The sequence below is a fragment of the Myotis davidii genome, unplaced genomic scaffold (genome assembly GCF_000327345.1).
Source record: "Myotis davidii unplaced genomic scaffold, ASM32734v1 scaffold97, whole genome shotgun sequence".
Classification (NCBI taxonomy): domain Eukaryota; kingdom Metazoa; phylum Chordata; class Mammalia; order Chiroptera; family Vespertilionidae; genus Myotis; species Myotis davidii.
The window spans coordinates 925,736-937,682 of record NW_006289392.1 but is presented as its reverse complement, the minus strand read 5'-3'; the positions used below and the strand labels follow the sequence as shown (position 1 = coordinate 937,682).

Here is an 11,947-nt window from a genome sequence, read left to right as displayed (position 1 = left end):
CGTGCTTAACACAATGCCTAGAATTTATTTGACACCCAATAAAGGTTTTGTTGAGTGACTAAATAAGTGACCAAGACAGGGCTGGGAGATGGAAGGATCTTACACTTAAATAAACCTGCTGAAACATACATGCATGCTGGATGTACTTAGGGATTTTCTGAAAGAGATTGCTAACTTTCCCTGTGTGCCCCAAACTGTTTATGCATTTTCATCATGACTACATTACCCCTGGGTCATTTACTCTCTCATTAGGTGTGCAGACCTGGACTGAATGAAAAGAGGCAACAGGGGCTGGAGAGCTTCTAACCCACCATTCCTCTCCTCGAATCTCCCCACAGAATTTTCAGCCTCCACCTGCTGCGAGAGCACATTGATGGAGACCAGCCAAACCCGTCTTCACAGGCGGCTCCACAGTGCCCAGAGGGAGCACAACGTGATGGCGTAGAGCCCCAACATCACAAGGTAGCCTTGAAAGAGCAGTCGGTCAACGCGTTCCAGGAGGGCCAGCCACCCGACCTCCTGCTGGGCCGCCTGGTCCTGGGCTTGGAAGTAGTTGCTGATGGACTGAAGCTGGGACAAGACTTCCTTCAGGGTCCCTGAGGGGGCCTGGTGCTCTCGACAGACAGGGGACTCTGCGTGAGAGAGGAGAACACCCAGTCAACCAGGGACGGCCGAGGCCCCGTGGACTTCCCACTGAGGCTCATGGCCCCACCCTTCAAGAAGGGTTGTAGGCGAAACTGGGCAGTGGGCTGAGTTGGGGTTGGGGACTCTCTTCCCACCTGCTGAGGGGTTCAGAATGAAGAAAAAACCCTTTAAGTTTTTACATAGAACTAATATCAATATTACTAATAATTATAATAACTAGAAGCAGCTACCATTTCCTTACCACTGCTGTTTGCTAGGCACCAGACTGTGTTTCCTATGTTTTGTCTTAGTCAATCCTCACAGCATCTCTAGGGCTGGGTATTCTTATCTCCGTTTTTATAGACAAGGAGCCCCAGGTTCCTAGAGATGAAATTGCTGAAGGGAGCCCCGGAGAGCATAACTATGTGGGGTGTCCAGGCTAGACCCATCCAGGCGGCTTTCTGAGCTGGGGCCAGCCCATGTTGACCCAGGCAGAGCTTTGTGGCAGAGATGATTTTTAAACCTGTGCACATTAAGCAACTGCAATCCAAAGCTACACCTACACAGTGTGTGTGTGTGTGTGTGTGTGTGTGTGTGCGCGCGCGCGCGCCTGTGCACATGGCACTAGGAAATAAAACAAGCTAAGGGAATTGAGGACCTGACCTCCAAGCTGAAATGAAACTTTCTGGGAAGCCAGCAGGAGTTAGTGGCCTTCAGTACCCAGAAAGGCCATGTAAAATGCAGCAAAGAGGCCGACAAGCAGATGTTTCAGACTTTTCACGCAGCCCGGTGCTCCATCAGTGGGAACGGGTGCTGAGGGTAGGGACCTCAACGCTTCTCACAAACCTGTTACCCCAACAAGCTGGGTCCTGCGATCCATTAGAAGCCCATCAGCATCAGTGTCCCCTCCAAGGCCTAAGAGGGGCCGCTCCTGCCCGCTGTGCTGCTGATCGTGAAGGAATTTGACCAACAGGATGGATTTAGACAAGCTGAGAACCAAGAAGGCCATGCAGACGGTGAAGAAGACGCCTGGGGGAAGGAACCAGGAGGTGGAGTTAGCTGGAGTCTCGGGGGCCTCTCCCTCCCCAGATCTGAAACGCAACAGCAAATCTTTGCCAGGAGTCATGCAAGACAAATGTCTGGTGAACCCAGGCTGCTTACCGATCAGAGGGGTGCGCACTGCGCCCTGTGGCATCTCGTCAGACATGTTGACCCTGAAAACGGTGTAGCCCACCAGCAAGCTGGTCTTGAAGATAATCCTGGCATGGCAGGTGGGGGGGATGTAGAAACTCCCCAGGTCCACAAGCATGAGGAAGATGCTGGGAATCAGCAGACTCACCACATAGACCAGTGGGCGCCTGCGAATCACCACCTGGACAGGGACAAGAAATCTGTTGAAAAGAGGACCTAAACCAGACGTGGGCAAACTACGACCCGCGGGCCGGATCCGGCCCGTTTGAAATGAATAAAACTATTGAAAAAAAAAGATCGTCCCCTTTTATGTAATGATGTTTACTTTGAATTTATATTAGTTCACACAAACACTCCATGCTTTTGTTCCGGCCCTCCAGTCCAGTTTAAGACGCCATTGTGGCCCTCGAGTCAAAAAGTTTGCCCACTCCTGGCTAAGCTGATGAACTAACATTTGGCCAAAACCAAAGCCAAGAAGTCCTAAATAGGACTTAGAAATAGGAGACTATTTTGTGGTTTAGAACCACCTGCTGTTTGCTAGGCACTGGACTAAGTGTTTCCTATGTTTTAATCTTAGTCAATCCTCACAGCAGCTCTAGGGCTGAGTATTATTATCTCTGTTTTACAGACAAGGAAACCAAGATTCCTAGAGACGAAATTGCTTGTGTAAGCTCACAAAGCTGGTCAGTGAGAAACCGTTTAAAACCAGGGCTTACACTAAAATCTTTCCTCTTAAACCATGTGTGATGCAACATATTGTGTGTATGGGGTCTAATCTGCCTTCTTACTTGGAATGCGAGCATCTTAGCACCTGTGAGTGTATCTGTCGGAGTCTGGGCAGGAACAGAGCATAACTGATTTGGGAAATCTGAGGCGGGCTTAATAAAGAGATGGTTTACAGGGTGCGGGCAGGGCACAGGAGAGCCACCGGAAGGAGGGCAGTGTCCCATGGGTTGGGGGCACTGGTGAGCTGTTCCATCCCTCAGGCCTGAAGGGACCTGAGAGAAGCTGTGGGGATAGGACTGCGACAGTTGTGCCTTCCTCTTAGAGACAAAGCCAGCCTGGCTGCGACCCCACAGAAAGAGAATGGAGAGACAAGCACCCACTCACTCCCATCTTCTGCCTCTGCCCCTATTGGCCAAACATGGCCAGGGCTCCCGTCCCTGCAGGCCACAGGAGCAGGGGCAGGAGGGGACCCGCCACAGGCCGACTGAAGAGGCCCAGCGAGGCCTGCAGCGGGGCTGGCATGCAGGGTGCTGAGTGGGTCTTGTAGCTGGAAATCTGAGTCTCATAAAATCACTATGATTGTTGTTGCCATTTTTTTCGTTTCTCTGGGATGATGACAGGAATTGTCTTTAATAAACACAAACTAGTCTCCTCCCTTGGGAGAAACCAGGGAATGACAGGGCTGCTTTCCTCACCAGACGATGGACCCTCTGAGGGTGAAAACAGCAACCTGTTAAATCTCCCACAGAGCCTAAAGGAACGCCTATTTTGATGCGGGTATTCCGTGAGTGCTTGCTGATCAAATGAATGGTTTGGGACTTTACTGTTGGGGTTTGGGGGGAAAAAAACAATGTCTGCAATTTCCCCTTTCTCTGATTCTCAAAGCAATAGAAGGTTTTCCACGTGTCAGAGGGTGTGCTTGGTGGGTGGTCTTAGGCACATGGTGTGGTTTATTTAATCCTCGCTGTGAGCTTGCTGGCAGGTAACCTAATAGGCCTCTTTATAGATTTTAACAAATGAAGCTCGGCCCCTCAGGGAGGTGAGTTGGTGGCAGAGCTGGGAAGAGGCCCGATGTCTCCCAATTCCGAGCCCAGGGCTCTTTTTCATACAGTGTAGCTACAACTCTTGATCTGGCCAGACCTGTGAGTTGAGTTCAGAGTTCTTCTCCCCCCTCTCTGCCTCCTGTTCTGGATGAGAACCGCAGAGAAATAAGCCGAGACAGAGGCCAGGGAGGGCGCAGACAGGGGCAGGGCAAGAGCTTGCCTGGGCGAGGCCAGACAGCACCTTGCTGATGGGAGCGGGGAACCCCCACCCCCCATTGGGTCTGAGAGCATATTCCGTCTCAGTGGTGCTTGACAGGCCCGAGTGTTTGGCGGATTGCAGTCTGGCTGTTGTCTTTCACATTAAACATAATTGGCTGCAGATACCTAAACCAGAGCAACACTCACTGCTTTGCAATAATTTGGTTAAAACACATTTGTACCAAAGTGCAATCAACAGCAAAACAACAACAAAATGAACTGTCGTCAACCTGCACCCCCCTAGCTCCCGTCATCACGCTGCGCTTGACTGCGGTTAGATGGGGCAGTGAGCGGGGTGCCCAGTGGGCAGAGTCCATGGGGTCCTGGAGTGTGGGCCAAGGCTGGCCCACTGGTGATCTGGACATATGGGTAGGAGGTGACCAAGCCTGCTGTCTCTGGTGGGTAGAAGCAGAAGACCCCCTAGAGCAGCGGTTCTCAACCGGTGGGTCGCGACCCCTTTGGCGGTCGAACGACCCTTTCACAGGGGTCGCCTAAGACCATCCTGCATATCAGATATTTACATGACAATTCATAACAGTAGCAACATTACAGTTATGAAGTAGCAACGAAAATTAGTACATGAAAGGTTAAAGGGTCTTCTTGGAGAGGAAGGAGTGATTTCAGAGAAGAAGGGAGAGGGAGCAAGATATAGAAACATTAATGATGAGAGAGAATCATTGGTTGGCTGCCTCCTGCATGTCCCACCCACACTGGGGTTAGAGCCCCACAACCCCAGCATGTGCCCTGACCGGGAATTGAACCATGACCTCCGGGTTCATAGGTCAGTGCTCAACCACTGAGCAACACCAGCCGGGCTGCTTTCCCTTTCTAAAAGAGCTGCTTACTGTAGCCTTGCTGAACATCTTGGGTGCAGTTTGATTACCGTAGAACTCTTTCAGTGGAGTTCCTGTGTAAAAGCAGGACCTCAGATGACTGCTCTCGAGCCAGAGGCGGCTGCAGGGAATGAGGGTAAACAAGTGCCAGACCCAAGGATAGCAGCGTGGCTCCTCCGGCCCCTGGTTCCAGGAAGGTGCAGCTGCCGGGGAGAGCTGTGGCAAGAGCTAAGAGGTCGGGAGGCAGGCCCGCTCCCGGGACACGGAGCCCGTGAAGTTTGTTAATGCTCTGCTGGTGCCATTTTGAAATTGGTAGTAATTTTTGAACAAGGGGCCCTGCCTTTTCACTTTGCACTAAGGCCACACAAATTCTGCAGCCAGTCCTGTCGGGAGGGTATTCCTCTCTGGGCCAACAGTAGCTGAAAGCAGAAGGAAAACGGTGGGCACAGACAGAGACAGCGATGATGTAACATACAGCAGAAACCGCTCCTGTCTGTTTGGCTTATAAAATTGTGAATCTAGTCAGGCCCTCCAAAACGACCTCATCCACCTTCCTACCTTTAGCAAAGGATGCTCCTGTTCCGAAGACAGACAAGACAGTGCCTATAGTTTGGTTTTGCTTCAAGAGCAAAGGAGCCGCCTTTTCCTCTAGGTTGGTTTAGGGGCAATGTTACCTATGTACTAGGCTAATTTTCTCTACTAGCCGAGAATAGCCTAAAAAATATTAATCTTATCACCCAGTTTTCAGAAATGTTTTGTTTTTTTATCTCTTTTGATCCTCAAAGCCCTTTATTCCCTTGTTCAAGAGACATTAATTGAGCATAAACAGTGTCAGACTCTATCCTAAATATTGGAGTCAGGACTGTTAATAGGAAACTTCCCCATCTTATGGGGTCAGGAACCAGACTCTGGCGGTTAGATGTTTCCCAAGTCTACAGAGGGAGAGGAATGGACCATGCCCAGAGTCTGTGCCTGCTTTGGATGGTGAGATTTGGGTTCTTTTGAGTTTATATTAAGATGATATTTTGGTCTTAGAGTTGGAGCAGGAGTGGGGTAAGATGTTTGGGGGTGCTGGGACAGGGTGAATGTATTTTGGGACAGACACAAATTTTCAGGAGCCAGAGGGTGACAGACTGCAGTGGGTTGAATAATGAGTCCAAGAATCCATGCCCTCCTGGAAATTCATCAAGTCACCGAACTTGGAAACGGTAATTAGTTAAGAAGAGGTCGCACTGGGGAAGATGCGCCCTTCATCCAATATGACTAGTGTCCTTTTACGAAGAAGAGACACAAAAAGGAGAAGGCCATGTCAAGATGAAGGCAGAGATTTGAGTGCTACATCTGTGAGCCAAGGAATGCTGAAGGCTGCCGGCAACAGCAGAAACCAGGAGAGAGGCACGGGACCGATTCTCCCTTGGAGCCCAGAAGGAACCAACCCTGCTGGCACCTTGATTTCCGGCTCTGGCTTCCAGAACTATGAGACGAATCAGCTCTGTTGTTTTAAGTCACATAGTTTGTGGTACTTTGTTATGGCAACTCTAGGAAACTAATACAGGTGACTTGCCCAGTAACACACAGTGCACAGATGCCAAATATACTGGAATATACTGCATCATGTTTAATTGTATCGTCATCATAGTTTCCCAATATACTGCATCATGTTTAATTGTATCGTCATCACATAGGACTAGGCATAGTTTCCCGTGTTAGATTGCCTGGGTTCAAGCCCAGGCTCCACTAGTCACCCCATTACCTTGGTAAATTACTTAACTTCTCTGCAGGCCAGCTCATCCATTTGTAAAAACCTATCTCATAGAGGTGTGGGGGTTACATGTACAAAGTCGTGAACCGGCGCCTGACACAGAGGAGATGCTCACTCGGTGGTTATTGTGAGTATGTCTCCCTGGGCGATTGTGCGGTCTATGACAGGTCCCGGGAGCCTTCTTTTATTCATGTTTGTGTCCCCGGTGCTTACCATTGAGCCTGGCACAGAGAAGAGCTCAAAAGATGTTTGTTGAGTTGCATTGTAGTCAGTTAATAATTCTACGTTTAGTTCAATGGGGTGGGATCCTGGGAGTAGCCCAAACGGGGGCTCTGCAGCTGAGGTCAGCCCTCCGAGGGTTGCCTCTCCTCGGGTACACCAGAGGCAACAGCCCTGCTAATTCTGGGGGAAGGTACGTCACCAGCTCAGTGAGACGCTGCTCTCTGCGGAGCTGCCCCTACCTAGAGCCCATCATTTCTAATGGACTAAGGGAGCCGGTGCCTTTAAATTTCACAGAAAGGGAAGGAAAAGCACTTTAGTTTCAGTCTGTGTTCTCCATTAGACACCCTTCAGGTGTTAGCAATATTATGCCACAATTTCATTATCCATTAAAGCCAGGTAATAATAAGTACACAAAGGTATTTGGAGCCTATTGTTGTTAATGAAAGAGATCAATCTAATTCAGAATGTGTGTGTGGAGAGCTCCTTGGAGATGGAATAGGCCCCAAGGTTAGCCTCTAATTGCCTCGGTGATGGTAGACCCCACCAGCACTCAATTTTGCATGACCGTCTTTATGACATAGTTGGAATTTTGACGCCCAGGCTCAGGCTTCATACCGAAGCCTGTTTTCCTCTTCTCCCAAGCCCCTCTCCACATTCCTAATTCAGAAAGGATGGGAAAGTGGCTCCAGCTAAGTAAGATCCTTCCACCGAGTGGGAGTTTCTCAAACCTGGACCATGGCTCAGTGGGATTAGCAGAGTCTGTGATTCTGGGATTACCTGAGTGACCCTGGAAAGACTTCCAGGGCTCTAAATTCATTCTCTCTCTTTCTCTCTCTCTCTCTCTTCCTCCCTGTCTCCATCCCCATCTCTCCCACTCTTGAACTGGTGGTGCTCAAAAGGATCTTCTATCAACTTTATGAGCTGCATTCAATAGATACCTGAACAAAACAACTTTATCCTAAACGAGAAAAGAAAATCATGTCAGGAAAAGAAGACGAGGCACCTTTCTTCTCCAATGGCCCCCTGCATTTTCCTGGACACCCCCGGTGGACCCCCATTCCTGCCTGAATGAGCATTTACTCAGTGTGCGGCTCTGTGGTTGGACTCCCTTTCGTTCCCACCGTGTCCACCCTCTTCTATCCAACGTGGGTTCTTAAATTTTATTCCTACCTCCTCCCCTTCTACCCTCATTCTTTAGAAAACAAAACCAAAAGGCCACCATACCGACACCGAACGCTGGCCCTGCTGTTTCTGGGAGCTAGCACCTCTGAGGGGGTGTTGGAAGCAACCTGCCCTCCGGTGGCTGCTGGCTCCGGCGCCAGCTGCTCACAGACATCCTCGTAAGCAGGGGGGCTGTGCTCTGGGCCCCCCGGGGCTGCAGCGTCACCCCAGGCTGCGGCAGAACGTGCCCCAGGGCTGGCACATATGATTGTACATTCGCTGGAACTAGCGGGGCAGCCAGAACATTGGATTTGGTTTCGATGGCAACAGTGCACCTCAGGCCTAGGTGACAACGTATTTAGAACAGATCACTGTAGCTCCTGCCTGCCCCATCTGTCCCTGATCCCCTCCTGTCCCAGCCTGGACTGGGACACAGCAGGTGATCAGACTCAGAGGGTGGCGACTCTGCTGCCAGGACCCCAGCAGCCCAATGTCTGAATGGAACTGGGCTCCCAATGTCTTGTCATTGGCCACGGGCTGCTGAAGGACACGTGCCTCGGCTGCTACATTCAGAGTAGGATGCATGGTAGGAAGTCAGGCCACCTGAGCCCAGCCACAGTGCACAGAGCAGAAATGGGGAGGCAGGGGCCTGGCAGAGGCCAGCGGAGACAGAATTGGGATAGTCACCAAATCTCCTTTAAGCTCCTGAGTCTAGCTCCCTGCCCAACCACAGATCACTGTGCGTCTACTCAGGATTCTTGCTCTAGTCTGTTCTGGAGGGCCAGGGTGGCCGCCAGCCCCGCTAGATCACCCACCTTGGGCCCCGGCAGAGGGCCTCAGGGAAGAGCTCTCAGAGTCTGAAGCCTGATCTCTGCCCGCCTTCAGCACACCCATCAGAGACACTGTGAGTGGAGAATAAAGCGCCGGGACCATGGCTCCTGGGACCCGGGAGCCTTTCCTTCCGTGCGCAGTCGTTCACACCGCTGGTCATCGTGGTCACAGACAGGCCTCAGCCACTGCTGAGATGACAGATTACTATTGAGGGCAAAGGGTGACGTGTGTACCGATAATGGCTGCCTATGGAGAGAGAGTGTGTGTTTACCTACCCGTTTCCTGCTTCCCCTCGTCTCCCTCCGTGCAGTGTAGGTAATGGTGTGTGCAGCGTTCGCGGGGTGCTTGGTGGGTGCCTGTGTCCCACCTTGCATGTGCTGCTCCCTCACACTTCCCTTTAATGCTCTCCATTATTCGGCTGCATTAATAATGTTTGCGGGCTGATATCTTTAAAATTAATGAGGTGTTTACTCTGAGCCAAGAAACTCATTGAAATTAAAAAAGCTTTCTTTTCTCCACTCCCTTTCCCTCGCTAAAAAAAGTGGACAAAAGAGCCACAATGCAGGCCTTGCTAAAACCAAGCAGAATAGGCAAGAACCCAGACCCCACCACTGGGAAGACACAAGTTGCGATCAGCCAGTGCCCAGGGTTTACATGGGCCAGGTTCACACGACAGCTGTCTCTAAGAGGTTCTAACTTAACAAGAGCTTTCCCTGAGAGCTGCAGACACCTTTCCACCAATGCAGGGGCACCTGTGCCCCCAATAACAGCTCCTTTCACAGCCACGATCCTTAACACGCAATTATCCATGGTAACCATAGCACCTTCGTCTAGTCTGAATTTTCCTTCTTATCCAAAAGGCTTGTTTCCAGGACAATTCATCTTGTGTATCCTGGTCTGTCTGTAGTCTCTATTTTTTAAAAAAATATATTTTATTGATTTTTTACAGAGAGGAAGGGAGAGAGACAGAGATCCAGAAACATCAATGAGAGAGAAACATTGATCAGCTGCCTCCTGCACATCCTCCACTGGGGATGCACCCGCAACCCAGGCACACGTCCCTGACCGGAATCCAACCCGGGACCCTCCAGTCCGCAGGCCAACGCTCTATCCACTGAGCCAAACCGGCTTTGGCTGTAGTCTCTATTTTTCAATGGAATCCCTTCCCTGCCATAAAGGAGGCCCCTCCTACCATTCCCCAAACTGCCACCACCACCGGCTGACTCCGTGCAGGAAAGCAGAACTGAATACTAACGGTGTGAGTGTCGGTTGCATGGACTTGCTTTGGCTCACACTCAGGATGGTTTGCCAGGAGGGCCAGGGAGGAGGGAATGGCTCTCTGGAGTGCAGAGCAGCAGGCTGCACTGTCCTGCACCCCCACCCTTACCTCCCTCCCCCGCAGCCCTGCTGTACAAATTTCTCTGTGAACAAGGCGGCCAAGAGCATTCAGGGCGGCCTGTCTGAGCAGTTTGGGTTTTCATCACACCCTCTTAGGGCAGTTGTTCTCTCTGATCCGGAAACCACCAGCAGTCTCTGCGGATCCTGCAGGATTTGTTAGCTAATCCCTCCAGATATTCAAGTTAATAATATGGTAATTTTATGCACCTGCACCTGGAATTCATTAATAATTTACTCAACTAAAAACAGGACAATAGCGCTGAAGAGGCCCTCTCTCCCAATTGGTTGTTGTGCGTGGGTTTTCTTTGGTTCCTCTCTGTAGGGATTGTAGGTGGCGGTGTTGGTGTGAACTAACAGGTCTGAGCGCCCGCTGTGGTGGCTCATGTCTCTGGAGTGTGAAAACCACTCTCTTTATAGTCACGTGGGGAATGGCTACAGCAGGAGCCCAGGGTCTGCGCCTGCCCCTCTGGCCTCTGAAGCGCTGAAAGCCAGTGGCCGTCTGGAGCCGGTTCAATCGGCTGTTCCCGAATGATAATGAGTGAGAATAAGCAACAGAGCAGAGACCCCTCCGCCCAGCAGAGAAGGCCAAAGAGTGCGGAGAAGTGGGCGGCGGCGACGGGAAGGGAAGGACCTACGTGAAACTGAATCTGTGCGAAATCTCCAGCGCTGCTCTGCAGGACGCTGTAGGCGGAGGACACAGAAAGAAGTTCCCACTCACTGTCATTCGAAAATGCTTTTCTGTCGTGCTTAACGTCTTCTCTGCTCCGCAGGAAGGCCAGGTCTACATCTTCCACTGAGAATAACAGAAACAGTGGGCACCCACACAAAATCCTTCCTTTTACTCCTGCCCGCCATGTCCAGCCTTATGGAGATGGAGTTGATATAACCGTGTTGAATTAGGGGTAGAGGTGTGGGATAAAATCTTTCTAGCCATGGAAAAAGCATCTATGAATTTAGGGCTTGGATCCCACTATCCATACAGTGATGGAGCTGCCCCTGTGACTTCTATGCCATTCCCAATGGCAGTAGAGGCCTAATATTGTATTCCCAAACAAAGAGCGGCAACTGGGCTGTGCGTCTGGGCCCAGCGCCGCACTTGGTCGGAATTACAGCAGGAGCCAAATCACGGCAGGAAGAAATTTAGGTCTGCAAGCAGTTAATTATGTGCAAGAATGAAATGGACCTGAAGAGTGGCATAATATCATTACGCCTGTGTGTGCCAACAAGCCAGCACAAGCATGTTCCCCCCGGGAAGGCTGTACCCCTCCTGGCTTACCTGTGTGCAGAATGCTGTTGAAGGTTAGGCTGCAATTCTGGATATCAAATGGAAAAGCGTATGTCTCTAAACTGCAGGCAGAGACCACCTGGATGGACTTAGAGTTCCTAACGGTCCCGGATGAGTTCACATACACATAGTGAAGTTCGGGTAGTCTTTCAATGTCCACACTGTATGAAACACAAGAGAATTTGTTGTTAGAGAGAGAGCTTTAGTCATTCCAATGCGCAGAAATGATTTGAGATGGTAGTGACGACGACACCCAGGACTAACCTAGAAGCGCAAGGACAGAGTCACTTTTCCCCAAGATGATTCACCCTAGCAAAGATGGATTCAGCAATGACACCTCATAAATTAACTCGCTACTGTTACGGTACAAACACACTCCATGAGTAACCTCAAGCATTATCAACCAAATCCATATCTTAAACCAGTGGTTCTCAACCTTCTGGCCCTTTAAGTACAGTTCTTCATGTTGTGACCCAACCATCAAATTATTTTCGTTGCTACTTCATAACTGTAATGTTGCTACTGTTATGAATCGTAATGTAAATACCTGAAATGCAGGATGGTCTTAGGCGGCCCCTGTGAAAGGGTCGTTCAACCGCCAAAGGGATTGTGA

General features: G+C 50.4%; 1 protein-coding gene across 1 annotated transcript in view; it reads right to left on the bottom strand.

Moving 5' to 3' along the window:
* Window positions 1-396: 396 nt before the first annotated feature.
* HTR3B (5-hydroxytryptamine receptor 3B) overlaps window positions 397-11,947 on the bottom strand; it is a 34,806-nt gene continuing 23,255 nt past the window's right edge. The window contains exons 4-8 of the mRNA XM_006761575.1: window positions 11,326-11,495; window positions 10,685-10,842; window positions 1,786-1,996; window positions 1,471-1,653; window positions 397-632 (exon numbers count right to left, since the gene is read on the bottom strand). Of these exons, the coding sequence (XP_006761638.1) occupies window positions 397-632; window positions 1,471-1,653; window positions 1,786-1,996; window positions 10,685-10,842; window positions 11,326-11,495 (958 nt within the window). The remainder of the gene's footprint in view (window positions 633-1,470; window positions 1,654-1,785; window positions 1,997-10,684; window positions 10,843-11,325; window positions 11,496-11,947) is intronic.